Source organism: Lissotriton helveticus, chromosome 2_1, assembly GCF_964261635.1.
Source record: "Lissotriton helveticus chromosome 2_1, aLisHel1.1, whole genome shotgun sequence".
Classification (NCBI taxonomy): domain Eukaryota; kingdom Metazoa; phylum Chordata; class Amphibia; order Caudata; family Salamandridae; genus Lissotriton; species Lissotriton helveticus.
Genome location: NC_136059.1, coordinates 2,079,072,115 through 2,079,095,965, shown reverse-complemented (window position 1 = coordinate 2,079,095,965; position 23,851 = coordinate 2,079,072,115). Strand labels below are relative to the sequence as shown.

The 23,851-nt window shown below is 44.7% G+C and overlaps 1 protein-coding gene across 3 annotated transcripts in view; it reads left to right on the top strand.

Annotated features, from left to right (window-relative positions):
- Positions 1–693: 693 nt before the first annotated feature.
- Positions 694–23,851, top strand: part of NEK1 (NIMA related kinase 1) — a 1,042,157-nt gene continuing 1,018,999 nt past the window's right edge. Inside the window, exon 1 of one of the 3 annotated variants that reach the window (XM_078677052.1) lies at positions 694–994. In XM_078677052.1, the coding sequence (XP_078533178.1) occupies positions 878–994 (117 nt within the window). In that variant the 5' untranslated portion in view covers positions 694–877. The remainder of the gene's footprint in view (positions 995–23,851) is intronic. The other 2 variants (XM_078677050.1, XM_078677051.1) reach the window with 2 other exon arrangements.

Sequence of the window (23,851 nt, the reverse complement as noted above, 5' to 3'; positions counted from 1 at the left end):
TGCACTTGCAAGTTTCATGCATGCCAATAGACCCGATGCAGGCCGCAACAGACGTTAATGGGAATATAATTTGTTTTAAAGTTTCCACGTACCTCTTTCAAAATGTTGGCATGTAAGTAAAGGGGACCCTCTTTACTTCCAAAACGGTACAACAGTGAAACACTTCCAAATAGTAAAATCACCCTTTTTTGAATATGGAGAAGTATTTAGCACATGTGTACGACGTTTGTTACACGATTTACGTACCAAATATGGCAATGTTTCTGTTTAAGGTTGGCACCTGAGCAGTATTTTACTATTTTGGCAGCTATGTTTACATCTATGCCAGTAATTACCATGGACATTCAACAGAACCCGGTATTTTTACCTTTCGGAACATATTCTTAAAAATACGTGAATACATCACTTCGCAACTAAATGTGTCTGATTGATTCTAAATGATTACGCAAATAAAACATTGAAGTAAAAAAATAATTTAAATGATTTTACGGATATGTGGTTTCTACGTACTAGCTTATAGAACTTACATATCCAAAATACGAACAGCAGACCGGTAATTCCCAGTATAATTATGTTATTTTTGTGCGTCCTAAACTTTTCAATAAAGAATGAAAAAAAATGTCTCCCCACGTCGCTTGTGTTGTGTTAGTCCGTCTTCTAGTTCTAAGAACGTCGCAAGTTCCGGCGGCCGCTGCTCAGCAACCGATACACAGAGAGAGTGGCTTGGGCCGAGGATGTGCTGCTGCTGCCTGTGTGCCTGGAGCGATCCATTGTGCGCCACTGCTGGGGAGAGGCTGTGACCCTTCAACGCCCCTCGCGCATGAACGCGTCCTGAGTCCCGTAGACTGCAGCACCTGGTTATAGGGATGCCCTAACCATGGACAAGTACAACCGGGTGGCCAAAATCGGGGAGGGCTCTTTCGGCACCGCTATCCTAGTGACCTCCAGGGAGGACGGGCGTCACTATGTCATCAAAGAGATCAGCATTGCGCGGGTGAGTGCTGTCCAGTACTACTTGTGCATATACTGTATGTAGCTTTAAGATTGTTTCTATTAGACCCTGCACCGAAACCACATGTGCGCCACACATTGCTTTAAAAACACCAAGTACTCACTGCAATACTCCACCTAGCAGGCTGCCCTCTGCGCTCAATCTGCATTATTAGTTCTGGCGTACAGCACCTCGCGTTGCCTTGCTGCACTGAGTACAGCTCTTCCTTCACAGGTGCACAGTCCCCTACTCTGCAATACAGCATCGTTTTCCGCGCAGAACAGCCTTCATATGGCCACAGCATCGCTTAACTCGGTTCGCTCCGTAACACGCCCTGCCCAAGCTGAGACCAAGGATAGAAAGCTATTGCAATAGTGAAATTCCGATGTTTTAGAGCTGTCCATTTTGAGATCTGTGGTAACAAAAGTGTGTCAGTAAGTTGTTATTATCTTAAGACGGGCCTTTCAGGAAACGCTGAACTAGACGGTGTCTTGAGTACAATGTAAACTGACGTAGTATAAAGTTAAACTTACAAACGAAATGAACTAGCAATTACATTCTTTTTTTATATAACTCTGTTTATTAAGAATAAACATAAATCAATTTATAAACAATACTGGCGCAGTTTCAAAACAAAATACCATTCCTGAGGACAATAGGAAATATAAAGTGAAACAAAAGAATGCATTGGGTCAAAGAAAAAAAGCAATTATATCATCAGTCTTTGTGAAAGCCAGCTTATGGTGTAACATTGTCAGCAGCATCAAATGCATCATTAAATGGTGTGCAGATAAAATCTCTACTTTCGTTCCAGGGACCCCATACCTTGGTCCATTTACCTGGGCAACCCTTGGTTGCATACACGCCCTCTCCGCTTGCATGCACCAATCCATGTATGATGACCAATCAACGTGTCTGAGTGCAACTCCACCCTTCCAGGTTCTAGCAATGTTACGTTTGGCTATCTTACATCCCAGCGTGACCCAGAGACGTTCAAACTGGGTTAGGTCCGTAGCCTCCCAAACATTCAAAAGACAGAGACGAGGGGATACAACAATTGATTTGTGACCTATTTGGGACATGGCTGAAACCGCTCTCCCATATCTGAAGATTGGGGCATTCCCACCATTGGTGTAAGAAAGTTCCTGGCTGTCCGCAGCCCCGGGGACAATCCGGAGAGGATAAGGGACCCTCCTTGACCAATGCTGAACTGGTGTAGTACGCTCTATGAAATAATTTAAGCTGTATCAATTTAAAATGAGAACAGATCGCCACCTCCCGAGGTGATGCCAAGGCCTCCCTCCACTCTTCGTCATCAAGCTCTCCTACCTCATCATTCCAGTTTGCCCGTAATTTGCCCATAGAGTCAGGCATATTATTAAGAATCTTACGGTGAATATGACTCGTTATTTCGCATACCATTACTTCGCAGCTTTTTACTGCAATGTTTTTACTTAGCAAATACCGTTACTGCACAAGTTTTTAGTTTGCATACCTTTACATTGCAAGTGTTAATGTATGCGAACTAAAAACTTGCCTAGTAATAAAAACAGACAAATGTAAAAAAAAACACTATACTAAATACAAATATACTACCCTACACATCACAAACTCTAAAACACTACCCAAACCCTCAAACACACACTACCCTACACTACTCAAACACCACTACACTACCCTAAACCATTACACCCTTGGTCGACCTTCCCCCAGCCCGTTCCCTACACTCAAACACTACACTGCACGCCTACCCGACACTACCCTAAACCCTAAAATACTACCCTACGCAAACTCCACAACACTACCCTAAACCCTAAATTACTACCCCCAGCACGACACTGCCCCTACCCCCATTCCTGTCCCTACTCCCAAACACTACCCTGCACACACCTAACACTACCCTGAACCCTAAAACACTACCCTACACTGCACAAAAACCACAACACTACCCTAAACCACTACCCCAGCATGACCCTGCCCCTCCCCAAGATGGTCCCTACACTGAAACACTACCCTGCACGACCTCCCATCACTACCCTAAACACTACCCTACACAAAATAACACCACAACACTACCCTAAACCCTAAAACACTACCCCATCATGACCCTGCCCTTACCCCCAAGACTGTCCCTACACTTAAAGACTACCATGCACGACCACCCAACACTACCCTAAACCACTACCCTACAATCTAAAACACTACCCTACACTCACACAACACTACCCTAAAACACTACCCTACACTAACACCACAACACTACCCTAAACCCTAAAACACTACACTAATACCACAACATTGCCCTACCCCTAAAACACTACCTCCAGCACGACACTGCGCCTACCCCATTCCTGTCCCTCCTCCCAAACACTACCCTTCAAGACCCCAGACACTACCCTAAATCCAAATACACTACTCTACACTACACAAACACAACTACACTTCCCTTAAACCAAAAAAACTACCCCCTGCATGATCCCCTCCTACCCTTAATCCTTACATATTACACAGTCCCTCTTACCTCTCTCTCTTCGGTCCTATCTTCTCCGGCTTCCAGTGCCGTCATCCATTTCAACACAACGATGTGGGTAGCCTTTACTTCACAAGCTTTACAACGCATGCGATGTATCAACTTGCGTAGTAAAGGCTACGCGTTGTAACATCGCATGCGTTGTAACCCTTGCAAAGTAATGATACGCGGTGTAACATCCGCATACTAATGGATGATTACCCTTCACGGTACGTCAGGGAAATTGCTCAGTCTGGGAGGTAATCATCCAATATTCTATTCTTTAATGGTGAGGAAACCGGCAGGTCAGAGCCTCTAGGCAGCGCCTTTTGAAATGCACTACGTACCTGGAGGTACCGTAAAGTTTCCCCAGCCTGAAGATGGTATTGCTGTTGTAAATCACCATACGGAACAACCCCCCCCCCCAGTCCAAAGGTCACCCACCGTCGAAAGGCCAATTAAATCCCATTTGTCAAACCCTGAGAACCGCAAGAGCATGCCTAGCTGAATGAACTCAAGCAGCGGGATGGCCTTAGTAATCTTGCCCTTCCAACCCAACGCCGCAGTTGCCAAGTACCATAAAGAAACCGTAGTAGAGGTCGGAGTATATTTAGGCTCATATTTTTTTCCGATGTACAGAGCCCTGAGATAGTTACCTGAAGACATATTATACCTGTCCATTGTATACGAAGGATCCACGATGGGCCAGTGCATCCAGTGGTTGAGTACCACCAATTGCGAGGACCTATAATAATATTTAATGGCAGGCAAGGCTATACCCCCATTGTACTAGCTTTCAGTAAGCTTAACAAGGGTGATTCTGGGTGTACCATTATTCCATAATAAGGAGCGGACCTCGGAATCAATAGAGATAAAATACTGGGAGGTCACCAAAAAGGGCGTATTCTGCAATGCATAAAGAAAGCTGGGAAGTGCCATAATTTTATACGATATGAATTTTTCCTATCCAGCCACTTTGTTCTGTTTACCCTGTTGTTGAGATCCGGGCTGGGTAGACGTAGGATCCAAAACCTTATTTGTTTCTAAGTATAATTTTATAAAGAGCAGCTCTACCCAGGAGTGTGAGGGGTAAAGATTTCCAGTGTTGTACATCGGCACAGAACCCATGGAGCGGAGGGAGTAGGTCATGACGGTAGAAAACACCTTCATCTCTGGTAATATATATACACCCACATACCGAAAACCATCAGTGACGATCTGGGCTGGACATCCCGATGGGAGGATCGGTGGCACACCGCTCAAGACATAAACCAGAGATTTATCCCAGTTGATTGTGTAACCGGAATATTTTTGGAAGAGGGCAAAAATGTGAAGCACACTATGAATTGAAAAACGGGGTCAGGCCAAGTAGAGTAAAATATTGTGGCCCAAAGGGAAATTCTGTCTGTCCAATCTGGTGACCAATTCAGACAGCGAATGTGGGGGTCACCTCTAATCCATATGGCCAGGGTTTCTAAGCTAGGGCGAAAAGAAGAGGCGACAGGGGGCATCCCTGTCGTGTGCCCTTACCAGCTCGAAAATGGCAGACTGGTCTCCGTTTACCGTACCCCAGGCCAAAGGGAGGGCGTAAAGCAAAGGCACCCAGGATATAAATCGAGTGCCAAATCCAAATCTCTCAACACAGCAAACAAGAAAGGCCATTTAATCATGTCGAAGGCCATCTTCGCGTCTAAGGACACGATCACCGAGTCCTCTTGAATAGTGGAGGCCTCGCCCAACACCCCGAACAAGCGACAAAGATTAAGCGCAGTATTTCTGGCTGGCATGAAGCTAGATTAATCCGGATGGATCCATTTGTGAAGACTGGGAGAGACAAAGGGCCAAGAGTTTGGTCAATATCTTGACCTTAGGGTCCAAGAGAGAGATTGGTCTATACGAGGAGCAGCGGTCCGGTGGTTTGCCCTTTTTATGGATGACAATATTGGCCAATCTCTGTGTAGCGGGCAGAGTACTGCCCGATACGCCTTAGTCATACATACGTACTAGAAAGGGGGCGATAACGGAGGCGGTAATTTTGTAAAGTTCAATTGGGAGGCCACTCGGACCCACGGCCCTCCCGGATTGTAACATCTGATGGCTTTAGAAACCTCTGAGGTCAGATCGGCGTCGAGATCTGACACCTCTTGCAGATCCAATTATGGTAAAGGTAATGTGAAGAGCAATTCAGCTGCTGTGGCCTGGGTGGATGTAGACGAGGGAATATAAACAATTTTGGAATGACTCGCAAATGCTTCTGCAATTCCGATCTTATAAGTCTAAAATCTCCGCCACCCATCTATTGGCCAACTCCCTCCTATCCAGCCACACCAACAACTTACTAGCTTTATCGCCAATATAGTAAATACGATGCTGAGTGGCTCTATAATGAGTCTTAGCGGCATCTTCCGCTATATCTCAATATTCTTTCTGCTTTATAGCTAATTTATGGGACCATATCGGCTTCTAATGTTGCCTCTTCCCTTTCTATGTCCTGTAGCTGTTTACACTTCTCCTTCATATGCCCTGCCACAGCTGCCACCCCACAACCATGGATAACAGTCTTATATGCCTCCCACAGTATTATGTCAGAGGCCCCTGAACCATCATTATCAATAAAGTAATTTTGGAGGGCTTCCAGCAATTTAGCGCGCACCGTTGGTACACGTAGATACCAAGGAGGGAGCACCATTTCGTGGCTGTTGGTGGGCGGAAGTACCTCCATAATGAGTAACAATAGGAGAGTGGTCAGAAATACCCATGGGAAGAAAATGAATCTCCCAAAATTGTGGAAGCTGGAATGCCTTGCAAAACAAATACACAATAAGAGACATACTCCCGTGCACCCCCAAGTGAAAAGTATATTGTCTGGACGTTGGATTACAGACACGTCATACATGAATCAAACCTAAGGCCTCTAAAAATTCCATCAAATGCTTGCTGGGAGACTCCCCCCGCTTAGGATGCAAACGATCAAAGTCACCTCTAAGGGCAGCATTACAGTCACCTCCCACCAGCATGTCACCCTCCGAAAAATTGAGCAGGTGTGAGCCAAGATCGATCAAAGTGGAAGAATGGAAGAATGAAGCTGGGGGGGGGACATAAACAGAAGTTACATTTAAGAACCACCCCTCCCACTGCCCGGAGACTGAGACAAAGCTACCCAGGGGGTCGGAAGTGATTTTAGACACCTGAAGTGGGAGTGAGGTGCGTACCAGAATGCCCACCCCTCTGGACCCACGGTTATATAGGCCCCATGTGCAATCAGTTTATAGCCCCATCTATTAAGTGCGCAGTAGGAGTTACCCTGAAAATGCGTCTCCTAAAGCAACACCAAGTCGGGGGACTGTTGTTTTAATTATTGCCACAGTATGCCCCTCTTGATGCGAGTATTTTGAGGTGGCCCCTGAATGGAACAGAAAGACGTCTTGACTCATTAAAATCTGTGATAGTGAGGCCCCCCAGCGAATGAAAGAGCACGATCATACATTCTACCCCTGCATAGTAGACACCACAATGAAAAGCAATCACAAGTGAACATTGAAAATCGCAACGACCGCATAACAAGGACCCAACTGATGTTACAAATAAGATTGTTCAAGAAACTGCACCAAGGAAAAAGGAACTGAATGAAAACCCATGAAAACCACTAAGATCCCCAATTGTAACCCTGGATCCCCCCCTCCCTCTCTGCAGCGTGGACTCAAAACTGCCCACCCCCCAATTTGCAGTGCCCCTGTAAACCCCATCTATCTAATCGGCAATTACATTCTTAATCAATATGGGGGATTACGATTTTAATTACTAATTCGTTTCGTATGGGTAGGTCATTTTTATGTTCTTATGGTTTTACCCACTCTGTTTAAACTCCAGTTTATCAATATGGGAGATAAATTGAAGTTCAAACTGAGTATGTAAACCATAAGACCATCGTATGGCTAGTTAAACTGTATTTTACGAGTAGCAGTGAACGTCAGTGTAAGAAGCGGTAAAAAAAAGAATGTTACAATAATCGGCGCCCTTCGTTGTCAATGGTGCGATACTCTACAAAAACATTTTGATTGTAACAATGTTGTAGACTTGGTGGACCATGTGAATGTGCTATATGCTTCTGAAAGACCATGGGAAGGAGAAACAAAATCCTACTCCTGCTCTTGGAAGAGTTCCATGCTCACTGAATATGGCTGTGAAAATAATTGTATACGCTAATGCTCTCTATAATGGCAAGGCCTAATTGTTTCCACATAGATAAAATGAAATGAAGGCAGTTTATGTGGGCATTGTTGCTACCTGTATGCCATGCAGTATTAGCCTTTGTCTCTAATCCCGAGCCATGTAAAGGAGTTTCATATCAATCATTCACATGTGCTGTAGTTTTTGCCGTGCAACAGTCTATCCAAAGTCCTAGGGCTAGCAAAGACATACTTATCCAAGGCTTTGGACAGAGGGTTGGCAAAACATCACCACCAATGGCATTGGCTTCTTTGAACCTGATTTAACATATCTAAAATCATTTACATTCATGCACTGGCACCTTCAAAATATTGTTGCCCACATTATGCCAGGTATTATAATTATTAATCCATGGCCATCTTAGGCTGGGCCTCCGCATGCAATTCCTGCTCATCGTACATCATGAAGCACCACCATAATGCAGAGGCCTGCTGTAGAGCAGATGATTGTTACGAAACAGTATGAGAGAGAAAGGGTATTTTGCCAGTGAAGGCAGGGTCGGGACTCCTGGTCCCCTTATATCAGAATTAAACCACAAAGTAAGGAGTAAACCCTTTCAATAAATCCCAACCTCAGTAGGGGAGGGCGAGGTGCGTTAATCACAACCCATTATGGGACATCCTTTGTCCTTTAGAAGACCCCTCACTCACCAACCTAGTTGGTGACATGCTTCATCATCGGGGTCCCACCTTAACAGCCGAGTGCCGTCCAGGGGTGCTGCGACACCTGACTACAGTGGAGCTGGTTTCTTCTTTATATGTACAAGAGAGGTAATCGTGTGTTTAAAAGGTATCCAATGCTACCCACTCAAAAACTTTTTCTGGAGTGTCTTGGATACTAATTAAAAATGTGGGACACCAGTTGCCCGATTAGGTGGGCTGTTGGTGTTTAGATAAATCGTATAGTGTAGTTAAAAAGAGGTCTACATGTTTCAACCTATGTGTGATTGTAAGGTTTTCGTCAGGACCAATGTAGTGCCAACGGGATGGTCTGCGCACGCTAAGGCGCACCCTGTCCACGTTGGTGGCGAAATCAGAATCACTAAATGTGATTCTAAATCAAAAAGTGTGTTGTTCTCCTGTATTCTGGAAAAAAACCTAGGGAAAAAAGAGAGGTGGGGAGAGGGTTGTGGATAACAGACATATATGTACAAACAAATACACATATATAGATCATATCGTGATAAGTGCACCTTGTGAGGTCCCAACAACACCAGTGGTATTATCTGGTGGTGGACCAACAATGATTCACACTAACTGAGAGTGTGTGTTCTATGGCCAATAGAATTTTCAGACATTACGTGCTTGTTACAAAAAAGCCGTATCTCTGTATATGTATTAGTGCAACCCACTGGAAATGTATTACTTGTGAGCTATCATCCATACATGTGGCCAGCGCTAGTGAAAAAGGCAGGCACACAGAGTAATAAGCGTTGTGGGTGTCATGCCTCGTGGTCGAGGTAGAAGTGATCGTGGTACGTGCGCGTAGCTACTGTCAGCACATACATAACTGCATCCGAACCAAACGCGCTTTCCGAGGGAACCTGACAGCGTCAGGGTACCTCCTACATGTGAGCAAAAGTTAATAGATAAGAAATGAATAAACTTGAATCAAACACTATTAGGCGTTTAGTAATATCTTACTAGGAGCGCTGGAATTCATGGCTCCATGGGCGTCCCCGAACCTGCAATATGAAGCCCTCGCAACAATCTGTCGATGAAAAACCGCGAGGTCAGGCAGGTAGTAATGAAGCCGAAGAAAAAGAGCAGAAAAAGAGCACCTCCGGTATTTATACCAATCGGCTTCGGCGATTAAATAAAACAACCTTATTTGGAGGGAAGACTGGCGCAAGTTGTGCCTATGCTGTTTCAAAGGGAGCCCCGTAGTGTGGAGATCGAGCCCTTCGCGGCAGTAATAAGGAGTTGACTGCTTCCGGGAAGGGTGTGGTTAGGGTGAACGCGTCACTCCCCATGCCGCAGCCAATGAATGCTGCCGATCGCGGGGGCTTGACTGACGGCTCATGACGCGTCATTAGTTGTGAGGCACCTAGTAGCTAATCAATATCAAAGCGCCCTGTACTTGTTGTGGACCTGAAAACTTTATCGGGCAAAGCGCCTAACAAGAAACCACTGTTGTTTTATAGGGCAAAGCTCCTCACAAGTAAGCACTGTTGTTTGAATGAGGGGCTTTTCTGCCCAGGAAGAGTGATTGTTGCTCCAGAGAGTTGAAAAAACATAAATTAATATTAAAATAAATGCTCGTGGGCAGAGTTGAGGATCATAGGGAGTAGTAGAATCATTAGCGATAATGATATTAGATACTGGTGGGCAGAGTGGAGGGTCCAAGGGAATTAATAGTGGACTCATTAGCAAACCCATTTGGATCGGTATTGTTACAGGAATGCTCCATAGTGTCTTTATAGTCTTTACAGTGGCATTGTGTCCAGAGGAGAACCCCCATATTCATAAATCAATCAAAAAATTATTTATCAAAAACATTCCTCTTTTAAATAAAACCAGTGTTCCACAGTGTCTCTTAAATTGAATTACGTGCAGGGGAAGCCCCTAGCTTTGGACACTAATACCGGTCTGCTGTTACTTAGGGAGGACAGAGTCCCATGGGATATTGTCATTTAAGCCAGATTTGTGCGTGGAAAGTCTATAAATCCAACGTTGCTCCTTTTCGAATAGACGTTGTGTATGGTTCCTGCTATTGTCAATTTGTTCTATGACTGTCCATTTGATGTCATTAGGGCTGTGTTTCATGGGTAGAAAATGCTCCGTCAGTTTTGTCATTGACTTCTGGCATCGGATGGTACTCCTGTGTTCGCAGATGCGCTGTTTTATTCTTCTGCCGGTCATCCCTACGTACCTCAGGTTGCAAGGGCATGTGATTAGATACACCACGTTTGAGCTGTTGCAGTTAGTATGTGATCTAATGGTCCACGTTTTATTCGGTTCCAGATTAAGTGTTTTAGTGTTCTCAGTTAGCGGGCAAACGCTGCAGTTCCCACATTTGTAGTGGCCTGTGATATTGGGAAGGCCCCAGGCATTGAGCACCGTTGGTTGGTCTACACTTAGCGTCCTTGGTCTGGTATTCACCACGCAGTCACGTATACTCCTTGCCCGCATGTAAGAGAACATGGGTTTTTCCCATTTCAGGGTGCCTGTATTAATTATTTTCCAGTGTTTGTTTATTGATTTTGAGACCAGGTTGGAAGCTGTGCTGTAAGTTGTGACACACGTCAGTGGTACACCTATTTCTTCCCTAATTGTCTCCTCAAGCAGTGCCTCACGTGGTTGGTTCCGCGCTCGTTTTTGGCATTTGTTGAGGATTTTATTGGGATAGCCTCTTGCTTGAAGTTTCAATGTTAGATCACCTGCCTGATCACGGTAGTCGCTAACTTTGCTACAATTTCTCCGTATTCTCAAATATTGCCCGTAGGGCAGATTTTCTCTCAGGGGTCTCGGGTGGAAGCTATCAAATTTCAAAAGATTGTTCTTTGCCGTCGGCTTGAAATGCGTTATAGTTTCCAAATGTCCTCCTTCCTTGGTGATGGTAAGGTCCAGGAAGGTCATAGTTGTAGGGTCCTTCGTGTAGGTGAACTTCAAGTTCTGGTCTAGTGAATTGATCCATTCAAAGAAGGCAAATAGGGTTGATTCTGGGCCCTGCTATATTGTCAGAACGTCGTCTATGTACTGCTTCCAGAGGAGGATATGTGATCCAAACAGGTTTTGTTCGCTCAAGATAAACTTCTCCTCGAAGGCGAACACATATAGTCCGGCTACGCTGGGAGCGAAGGTGCTACCCATAGAGGTACCCCCTATTTGCAGATATAGGGTACCCTCGAATTCGAAAAAATTCCGCTTAAGTGCCAGTCTTGCACATTCCAACACGAAGTTCCTTGGTGTTCTATGTGTCCATTCCTGCCCATAATATTGAAGGCTTTACCTCCATTGTACCAGAGCTATTATTGTTCCAGGTTTTGCACCATTGTGCTACGGATGCCCAATTATGCCAGGAATTAACATTATGATCTTAAGACCACCATTATGCCATGGCGGGGTTTGAATAAGCATGGAGAAGGACATGATTCTAGAACGTGTTTGTATGTTTGGTTATTTATTTCCGGTTGAAAGGGTACAGGCATGGAAAGTCACATGGCAGTTCCAGTCCGCCCAAGTTTTATGCTTAGCTGATCAATATTTCTAGAGCTCTTCTTTATTCTATTCTGAATTGATTTAGACTCCATTTAATTCTGGGTTTGGAGCCTGGGAGAATTTCTGCATTAAAAAGGAGCCTCTCTCAACTACTTCACTTCTAAAGTTAGGGATATCTGTCCCTAACTGTTAGATTTGGGGGTCTCTAGTTGGCACAGGTAGGTAATTGTGACAAATAGGGAACCTTGCCTCTAGTCAGGGTAAGGGGGTACACTCCTAAAATATCCCCTGCTCACCCCCTTGATAGCTTGGCACGAGCAGACAGGCTTATCTCAGAGGCAGTTTGTAAAGCATTGGTGAACACATACAGAAATCCAGTGACAACACTACAGATGGACACCACACAGTTGTATATTAAAAATAGGTATTCTTTATACAGATTTAACACAAGACCATAAACGATAAAAAATCCACAATACTGTACTTAAAAATTGTAGTTTTAGCTTAGTTCTGTTCAGTTTTTAAAATGCGACACTTTAAGTCAATGTACCTTTTGATGCGTGATGCTTCCACAACAGTGTTGCAGTGATGGAAATATGGCAAAGTTCTGGTGCAAAGAAATAAAGACGTGAAGATCTTCCAGATGCGGCACGCTTCTCCGATGATGCGAGAAGTCTCGATTCGATGCGTTGGCTGCAGCGGCGACACCCTGGTTCAGCGACGCGACGGCAACAGCTTCGGCAGCGACACTGTTCTCCGACGTTGCAAGAGGCTTCCGCACAAGGCGACAACTACATCGGCGACATCCAAGATGCGACGGCAGCAGCGCAGACGGCGGCGCGCTTCTCCGTGGATGCAAAGCGCTTTTCTTGATGCGGTGCAATACGACAGCTACAGCGGCGACATCCACGATGCGGCGGCATCCTCTTCGCTTCCTTTTCGTTGCGAGACGCTTCTCTTGATACAGTGCAATGCGATAGCTACAGCGGCGACATCCACGATGCGAAGGCAGCAGCAGCGATGGCGACACGCTTCTTCCTCTTGAGTCGCGCTTCCAGCTCCTTGCGACACACAGTCCCTCAGAAGGCCCAACACATCAGCAGGCACTTCCCAAGGAACTCTGGGGAGCTGGGTGTTGAAGTCTGTTGTCCCCGAGACTTTAGCAGGAGGCAAGCTCTTTTCTCAAGCCCTTGGAGATCCTTACAAGTTGATGAAAGTAGACAAAGTCCCTTTCTCCTCTCTTTGGCAGTCAGGCAACCACTGCAGGCCAATCCCCCAAGCAGCACTTCAGCTTAGGGATAGTCTCTCCTCAGTTTCTTCAGGTTCCTCTCCTCAGCAAAGGTTTCTTCTTGTTGTCCAAAAGCGATCTAATTTCTTGGGATCAGGGTCCCAATATTTATACCCCCAAATCCTTTGTCCTCTGAGGGCAGAGGGGTCTTTGCCTAGTCCAAACCAGTTCTGGAGCACTCTGTTGACATGACTCCTTCTTTCCTTTCACAGTGCAGGGCAGAAACATCAGACTCCCCACAGGAGGTAGAGCCAGCATTGTGGAGGGAAAGCACAGCCTTGGAGCACTTGGGTTGACAAGATTCCTTCTCTTATTTCACTGTGCAGGGCAAAGACATCAGCCGCACCCCAGGAGGTGGAGCCGGCATTGTGGAAGGCAGGCACAGCCCTATTCAGGTCCCAGGTGCAACTCCTCCCACCCATCTAGATGGAGATCTCTCTATTCACCACTGGGCTGACTCATTCTGTCTCTTGGAATCCCCCAGCCCTGTCAATCAAAAACACCAGACAAGGAATACACAACCTAGCAGAGGCAGGCTTTGGATAGTTAGACAAGAAAATACCTACTTTCTAAAAGTGGTATTTTCAAACACAGAATGTTAAAACCAACTTCACTAAAAGATGTATTTTATCATTCTGAGTTCAGGCATACTAAACTCAAATTTCTTCCATGTTCCCTGAGTCAGTTAGGATTATAAGATGTAATAATCGAACTGCCCATTCTGACCTATGGAGAACAAGTAGCCTTGCAATAGTGAAAAAACGAAAATGGCTGTAATTCACTATCAGGACATGCCACACACATCAGGGCTTGTCCTACCTGATACCTACAATGCACCCTGCCCTTGCACCTACCATAGGGGTGTCTGATATGAAGAAAAGGGAAGGTTCAGGGACTGGCAAGTGGGTGCACTTGCCCAGTCAGCATGGCAGTTTCAGACTGCACACAGGCTCTGCAATGGCAGCCCTTGGACACATTTTACAAGGCTGCTTCTGTGGGTGGCACAACCAGTGCTGCAAGTCCATTAGCAGCATTTGGATTTGCATGCCCTGGGCACACTCGGTGCTCTGTACCAGGGTCTGACAAGTAAACCAAATCAGTCAATTATGGAATCACCAATTCATACATCAATTTACAATAGAGAGCACTTGCACTGTGGTACTGGACAGCAGTGGCACAGTGCCCAAAGCATCTAACACCAGCAAAAACACATGAGGCAACAGCAAAAATGGAAGGGAGACCCACGCCAATGGTGCCAGGTCTAACACTAATAATGGTGCCAGGTCTAACACTAACCTAACACAATGGTTTTCAGTAGGTGAGGGAGAATATTTACTCTTTCACAGTTTCGGTTCCCCACATAGAGGTTAGGCTGGTTAATGGGATACTTTTTTGTATCCCTTTAATGCAAGTAATAGGCATAGTGGGTTCTATCTCATCTGAGCTGCAGGGATGAGGGCTTTCCACTGCCTTGAAAGACCTGCTATCCACTATGCCCCAGTTTACTTTCCCCCTAACATCTATGCTATACAGGAAAGAATGTTGTAGTTCTTGATTATCTCCATAATATACCCCCCACTACATTCACATTCATAGTTTATGTTTTTCCTTTATGGGGACAGAAGTGGACAATATGCGTATACTATTCACATTCATAGTTTATGTTTTTCCTTTATGGGGACAGAAGTGGACAATATGCGTATACCTCCTAAATTCGTAACGTTGGAGGCCAGTTTGGCAAAGAATGGCTTGTGGAGAAGGTCTTTCTTCTATGGTTTTTCGACCCTGAAATCTTACTTTTGCTGCTGGCGTCCAACGATAATTTGATGAGTATGACTCCTGAACCAGGTACATTATTACCCTAGCTCGTGCTCCTGCTGGGGTTGTAATGTTTCTGATGACAACAGAACTTTCATAAGCACAGTCTAGGCCACCACTGAATCACAGGTACAAATACCCAATTTCAGTATGGGTACGGGTATACCCTACGTGAATAGTGCTAAGATAATTTTTATCACGTGTTGCCTTTTTGATAGTGTGAATTTATTTGTTAGCAGCATCCTTATACATTAAAAAAAGTTGACAAAACGTTTCAATAGGTTTTACCTGGAAGTTGCAAAACATCAGGTGATATTTCCACATTGTACCCCATTCTCTCCAGGTAGTTTTTTCATGCAATTACAGCTAGTGTTGCCATCTGGTTTGATGGACTGATAAGAAAGCTGTGTCTCCCCTGTAAATATGTGACTACATAATGCGCCCACCTCTCCTTGGCTAGCCAGCATTCATGGGTATACTTTCATAAGTTGTAAAAAGAAAGCGGAAACTCGCCTGGGTTAAATCTCTGAAGGACAGAAAAGGGTACACCTGATCGCATGCAATGGTATAGTGTATATACGGTATATATGGTTATTTGGATTATTATTCACTGGCATCTTTCTTGAGCTGCAATGTGTTGGGCCTATTACATTAGTTGAGTTAATGAGGATTTATAACTGCACGTGATATTGTACTGTGCTTTATCGCTTGGTGCGGAGAGAGAAGGCTCCCAGAGAAACTTGTTAATATGGAAAGGGGAACGTTTATTGATTTTCCTGAAGCTAAGGAGGGAAGTTGAAGGTTAGGATATTTAGCTTAAGAGCATTCTAGACCTTACGGGCCAGGTAGGAGAATGGCCTGCTTTTCATGATAAATTTGTGAATACTACAGACTTCTAAGAGGGAGATTAGCTGAGCTGTGATTCCTCAATATGATGTACGGTTGGAGGCGCTTTTTTAAAAGGTGTAAGCTGCAGAATAAGCTGCTCTATGAACAAGATATCCAGCTTTGAATTGGACTTTTGAAGCAATAGTGAGCCATTGGAGATGACGTAACAGAGGAGTAGTTCTGGAAAAACAAGAAGCTGAGAGGTATTGTAGGCAATACATGTGGAGCTTGTACATACCGTGGTAGACACAATTTCAGTAGTCCAGTCTAGTGCATTGACTGCTGTCTTATGGCTTACTTGGCAAAGAAAGGTGCTAGCGGTGAGCACTGTGGTCACTTGTTGTGCTATTGGTAATTTGGTGCCCACCTTGAAGCCTTTCAGCAGTAGTGGAGCTGGTGGGAGGAAGGCGGAGTTCAGAGAGTATGACGTTTTCATTCTACAGTGAATGATTGTCCCCTACCGCCAGGACCTTAGTTTAATCAGAATGAGCCAATTGGCACGCACCCAGCAATTGATTTCCAGAAGACATTCGGGTGGGTTTTAATTAATGGATTAGATTAGCAAGTGGTTACACATATTTAGTGAAAAGGCATGGATACAAGGAGGAGTTCTGGAGGAATCTACCTATGATGCAAAACGGCTTAAAGCTAAATTGTCCAAGAAGAACCCGTTGGGATTGTTCAGTGGAACTCTGGATTCCCGGTTTATTCCTCAATGGTTGGAGTCAGCAGTTTGGAATCCAGGTCCTTGAAAAACATTAGTCCTGCTGGTAGGTCATCACAGTAGCAGGACTATGGTATGTGGAGAACCATGGCTGACAAGCTGGTGTTCTCACCCTGATGAAATTGCCATCAAAATCGAAGGAAATGCGGCAATGGGTGACATTATTATACACCAACCTGATGGAGCAGGTTAGAGTGAACAATCACACATCCCGGACGTTTGTGCTACAAAGAGGGACCAGGCAAGGTTGTCCCCTATACCCCTTATTGTTAGCGTTGACCCTCGAACCGCTGGCCCACTGGATATGTCGTGATGCCTCTATAAGGGAATTGCAATGGAGCGAAGACACAGACGACAAAATTTCCCTATATGATGATGACATCCTTGTATACCTAGCGTACCCCCAAAAATCCATCAACAGTTTTCTTAACGTTATTACAAACTTCGGTAAATATGCAGGGTACACCATTAATTGGTCAAAATCTGTATTATATGGCCCTCCACCCCGCCTACCGCGTGGCTACACGATTAAATTGGCAACTGAAGAATTTACATATGTGGGCATCTTTATCACACCAGATCCCAAATTATTTTATGAGCACAATCTTTTAGGCCCCCAGCGATTACGGGAAGATGTTAAGCACTGGAGAACGCTGCCCCTATCCCTCCTCGGCAGAACAGCCCTATTTAAAATGCTTGCGCTCCCCAGATTGTTATATGCACTTCAAAACTGCCCCTTCCCTATAGCTGACAACTATTTCAACAGCATTGAAGGTGAGACACATCCCGAACAGAGCCCCACTGTAACCCGTTACCATAGGTTACCGTCCACAGTCCTACCCGACTGCTTCACGAAAAACCTGATTTACCACTCGTACCAAAGACGTTCATCCTTCTGATTTACTACCGATAACATCACCTTTACCCGAACACTTAACACGCCATTTACAGCCCTGATGATTCACAGGCTTCGTCCTGTTTGATGAAACGCGTGTCGGCTGGCGTCTGTATATCCGAAAAAAGGACCACATAAAGCATACATTCTTGGACTCACCAAACCACCAGTGCCATCTTTGTTTGTCCCTGAATACCATTATACCAAATTGTATATTTGACGTGTGCACAGTACCTGTTTGCACCATTGAAGGTGAGCTCCGTACCTTGTTATGGGATGGAGGGGCGCCTCAGATTGCTCACTGAGCCACTTCTGACAAAAGCCGTCTCTCACACCTATTGCAAACTTTGCAATAATCTGCCCGACTCCTTCCAAACTCTACGAGACCATTGGCAGACTGACATAGGTCTCTCGGAAGACGAAGACTGGCAAACCGCACTGATGTCCCCTAGAGAAACAGCGATAAACCATCGCTTCAGCCTGATATAATTAAAAATACTCCATAGATCCTAATATTCCGGAGTGCTCTTGGCCAAAATAGGTAGCCATCCAGACGCGCTGTGTCTTAGAAGCTGTGGCAACGATAGCACATTTTACCATATTTTATGGGAGTGTCCCCATATACGGCCTTTGTGGGACAGAGTAACCAAGAAAATGACAGACACACTGGGCAAACACATCCAACTATCGCCAAGACTGGGGATCCGGAATGTTTGGGAAGCCACAGACTTGACAGAAATTGAGCAGCAATGGGTGCGTTGGGATACCTACTAGTAAAATGGGCCATAGCGATGCATTGGGGATCCAGCTCTCGGCTGTCGGCGATTGGATGGGTAGCAGAGATGGATAGATGTTTGCTTGCAGAGAAAGTGGTTTACAAATGAAGGGGCTGCCCCAAGAAATGGGACAAAAAGTGGGGAGGATGGAATGCTTATAGAGGTGAAATTTGTACTTCTCCAACGGAAGATATAGCAATGAGGGGATCTCGACCCAGTGACCCTTTACTCCCTTAATAGTTGAATAATACCACTACAAATGGATTGTATTCCTTGTACCGTGAAATACACTGTAATATTGTGATGATAACTCTGTGCCTTAAGTTTTATAAAAATGGTTATAAAAATAAAAATCGGGGGCAATGTAACATGGTGGCCAGTCATAACTATTAGGTCTTAATATGAACAACTGTTTTAATGATGCACCAGGCATCCTACATTATTCAAATCAATTGGTTGTCTTAGGCACATTTTAAACCACACGACCGTGACCTGAATTTCTTTATTAACAGTGGATCAGTACAAATTGAGGGACATGACGAGGTCTAGCCACATTGAGTAGGGTGTCAGGCGAGAGAACAGGACACTACTTGTGAGGATCATTGAGGTAGAAACAAATTAGGCACACATACTTCCCTCTTGGTTGCAGTCAGAGGTATATGCCTGTGATAAACTCAGATCACTTTAGTGACTCTTCAGTGTCACCCTTAGTTGCTTCCGTGAGTTGTTTCCTATCCTTTTCTTAAAGTGAGAATAGCATTATCCTCTGTGCTCTGCCTTCAAATACTCACAAGTAGTAGTAAGTTGAGCTTAATGTAAGGTTAATTTAGTCCCTGTGGTGTGTCTACAAGCTCCAAAGGGGTCATGACTGCTTTCAGATGTTCACAGAGGTCATAGGTAGGGTGTGGATGTGATGAAGCATTAGGGGACGTGCATTGTTGGGCACAGAACAAATGAGTTGGTGATTAACGGCCAAAGTTTAATGGTGCAAGAAAAGAGGCTCTTCCCTATCATTCTTTCACCACTTAGACCTCTTCCCCCAACTGTAGTTGAGTGCGTTATAAATCTAGGTGTGACTTGTCTTTTGATGATGCCCTTACTTTTGAATCTGAGTTTTTCACTTTTATAAGTTTTCAAACTCCCACTTGCACAGTCTTTCCAAGGTGAGTTGGCTGTTGGAGAGACATAAGGTTAATTAAGCTTGTACAAGCTGTACTGTTTTAATGGTTCCAGTATAGCCTGGATGTATACATCAGCATCCATCAAAACCACATAATACACCTCCAAACGGTTTGAACAATCAGGCTGATATGTAGCCCAAGAAAACTCAGTCACTTTTCTTTGTATTGTAAGTAGTTGAAATGGCTTACAACTGAATGCAAAATTCAGGTTGTTGTTATTTTTGGAAGATGTCATCTGGGCCCACTTCATTCATTTGAAAGAGCTAATCCGTTTAGCTGAGTTTATTTTTGTCCGTTTTCTGCTTTGTTGTGCTTTATCATTGTGCAGTGTTATTTTATTGGCCTTCTGATGTAAAGTTGCATGCCTGTTTGTAATTTGTGGCCCTCTTTACTCCGCATCTTGAAGCTGTTTTTGATGATATTGTACTGTGCTTTAAAAATAATAAACTAAAAATGTGCTTCACTTGTGGAAGTACTTGCAACCAACAATATTGGTTCACCCAGACCAGCCGGGCTTCATGCCAAATAGAGATATGAAACGTAATCTTCATAAGTTGTAAGGATACATAGGAAAATGGTGACAGAGCAGGAACAGACCCTACTAATATTGCTGGATGCTAAAATGGGATTTGAAACATTCAAATGGACCTATATATTCGGAATCCTTGAAGAATTAGACGACTGTCCTAATTATAGAAGATGGTTAGAGCTCTTCTATAAACTGCTAATGGACAGAGTAAGGGTAAATGGAGAGATGTCAGAATACCTTCTGACTAGGGAGAAGGATCAGATACAGGTGCCAATTGTCACCCATGATATTTGCTATGGCCCTAAAAACCATAGCAGCATGGATCCAAGAAGACCCACTAACTAGAGGCTTCAGATGGGATACGCATGGGATGAAAGGATATCATTATATGCGGATGATATATTGTTATACATAGCACAGCCAGACTCCACTATCCCCAGAATACTACAGATATTCAAGATATTTGGGAAGTACTCTGGTTACAAAATTAACCAGGGGGTGAAATCCATCATATATCTATTTATAGGTAGGGTCCCTGGACTGCTGCAGGAATGTCCATTGCTTATCTCAGTGGAGGGTTTATAATGCCCCAGAGTATACTTCACTAACAATGTAGCAGAATGTCTCAAGCAAAAGCTGTACACACTCTCTATAGAAACATTTAAAGAAATGTAAAACATTGGAGGACCCTGCCATTCGCACCAATGTGTAGAGCAGCAATGTTTAAGATGGTAACCATGACACAGTTTCTGTATGCTTTACAGAATAGCCCATTCAAGATCCCTGAAAAATTATTTGGGAAAGCGGAGGCTGAAATTAGATTACTGCTATGGAATGGTGGGTCACCCCGCATATCGCTGAATACATGAATTAGATGAGTGTACAGTAGTGGCATAGCGCATCCTGACATCACAAAATATTATTCGGCTACGCAGTTACCCATGGGTAATGAGTGGTTGTTTTTGTCACAAAGTGAACAGGCACTTAGAATAGATAGGCATGCAATGGGCAATATAGGTTACCCAGCAGCACTCTACTGATGCAAACAGTAGTGGCAGTATGGAAATCAGCGACTAAATATCTAGGTATTGATGCATGACTGGAACCCGTGCTCCTCCGTGACACCTTTGGGCCTGCTTGTGCCCCCCAGTGATCTGGGGGTGTGATGGACCTGAACCTGACCGGCACAAGATCCCTCAAGCGATCAAGAGCTTGCATCCAACTTTGATCGACTAAGCCAAAATTTCATCAAACAGCCTGTACTGTATTATTTCCACATACTCTGATTCAGCTCCACTTCTTACCTGCTTGTGCCCCATGCTGCAACTCGGGGAGTGGCGGCGGTCTCAATTTTGCCCATGACTCTCAAATTAAGGTGGTGCAATTTGGAAATTTCCCCATGGATGCCTTGACCCCACTACTTGTCGCAGTACGAGTGAGGAATTGCCTCACAATTCCTGTCTATGCTTTAAAATAGTAAATAACCCTTGCTGGCATTGATGTTCTGATTGTCTGATTGCCACCGGAGCCGCTGAGTGGACACCTCTGTGCCCAGCGTGCCCTATATGACAAAATGGGGAAAAGTGACACCAAGCAACCCAAACTATCATTTGACTACTGCAGGCAAAAACGTTTGATCAATCAGCCCCCTGAGGACGCACAGAGAGCTCCTCTGGAAGCGGGGAGTCCACCTCTTTACCTTGAGATCCACACCATGTTTGTAGATTTGAAGCATCGACTACCATTGACACTAACATTGATCTACTCGCGGTCAGGTTTGATCGTCTCAAAGAAAAGGTTGACCAGCTTGTCGACCGCATCGATCAACTGGAATGTCGCACATCTGATGTTGAAGATGAGCATTCATCGACCAGGGAGAAACTCCGGAGCATGAAGAAGGTACTGGAAGTAATTCAAAATAAAATGTAAGATTTGGAAGCCTGATCCAGGTGGAACAATCTGCAAATGTGGAAGACATGCTATGCACGCTTTTTGGAGAAGACCTAACTGCCATGCTCCCGGTTGATAGGGCCCACAGATTGCTTGGTCCCAGACCACCGCTTGGAACATCCCCCCTCACCCCATCATTGCTTGGTTATTGAATTATCGTGATCGAGATACAGTGCTACTTTTGGAGAGGAAACGACGACTACGTCACTACAAAGGGATCGAGATCTCCATGTTCCCGGACTTCGCTCTGTCGGTGCAGGGTGCACATGGAAACTTTCTACCGATCAAGCGCGCTCTCCAGTGCACTGATGCTAAGTACTCGGTTCGATAGTCTACTAAGCTGCGGATTATACACCAGGGGAAACCTCTCCTTTTCACTGATCCTAAAAAGGCTGCCAAATTTATCAAAACTATTCCGCTGAGAGCAGACGGATCGCCTCTGAAGGATCAAGAGCAGGAAGCTGCACATCTCAGTGAAATTGATTAACTTCAACCTATCTACTCGATTAGTAGTTGTGGGACTCTGCGACAGCTAAAACTAACGCTCACTGGATACTACCCCACCCATGCATGTTCATCTTGATGAAACACTGAGACTTGGTATGCCCAGGGGTGTCCCCCTGTGGGGCTCAATCGACCAGATGGTAGATGCCAGCCGTACAAAAGCTCCTTCTGCTTACCTTGTTGTGGCTGTTACCTAAAGATTGATGATAGCCCAGGCAGCATGATGGTTTGGCTAATAATACCTGGTGGGCTTATGCTCTTCTCCAAATTGTACCACTGGCCACCCAGCTATTTCTCATTTGGGAAGTGAGCCGTACCCCTAGTTGACCCCCACGGGATAAGTCCCATAATGTATTACTTCAATGCTGTTGGGGTTTTGCGACAAAGAGGGATTCGGGTATTTGGTTCAGTTGGGAAGCCAAAGTGGGTGGTAGGGGGTCTTGTTTACTCATGTTGTCGATAGCTGCTAAGTATTTGATAACTTTCCTTTCCTAGTGTCAATCAGGCTTAACCATTAACTGACACAGCGCACAGCTTTAAGGAGGAGATAGCTGTTCCAGTTATCCTTTCCTAACAACTCATGCAGGCAATTTTCTTGTAATATCCGTGGCCTAAATGACCGACGAAAGGCACGCCAAGTCTTTGCAAATCTGAAAAGACACTCCATAGACATCTGCTACCTACAGGAGATGCATCTCATAGAGGGAACACAAGCACAACTTTGGGCAGAATGAATTGGGGAATGACATGCAGCATACTATTCCAGCTATGCTCACGGAGTTTCGATTCTCTTTTATGACATGCAAGGCCACATTTTGTTCTTCTTTCTACTATTCTGCATGACCACCCTGTCAAAATCACCCTCATTTTTTTGCTGAGGTATGATGATTGGCTGGTACTTTAGGGTCCTGCATGACTCTTAAGTAGCACATTAAAGTCCCCTACCACTTATCTACGAGATGGACAAATCAAGCTACTCCACAAGCCCCCAACCTGTGCTGCTACCCAGCTATGACTGATTATGGAAGATTTTGATTTGAATGATCTCTGGCGCTTCTTTCATGCTGGCAGCAAGGAAGGCACATGTATAACGACGCCCCATGCATCCTGGTCTTGCATAAACTAGTGGATGGCATCTTGTGATGTTGTAACGTGGACAGGTCAGGTTTCTCACTTACTGAGGATACTGTCCGACCATGCTCCAGTCTTACTGGAGATTCTGCTCCCAGACAGCCCAAAACCTGCATTTACTTGGAGGCTTCTTGCCGGAGCACTGCAATTTCAGGTATTCCAGGATGATACCAGGACAGCAGTAGTGGAATGTTTTGAACATAATGACATATCAGAGATATCGCGGTCTTCTCTTTGGGAGGCCTTCATTGGAGGAGCATGCATCCCAAAGCAGGTG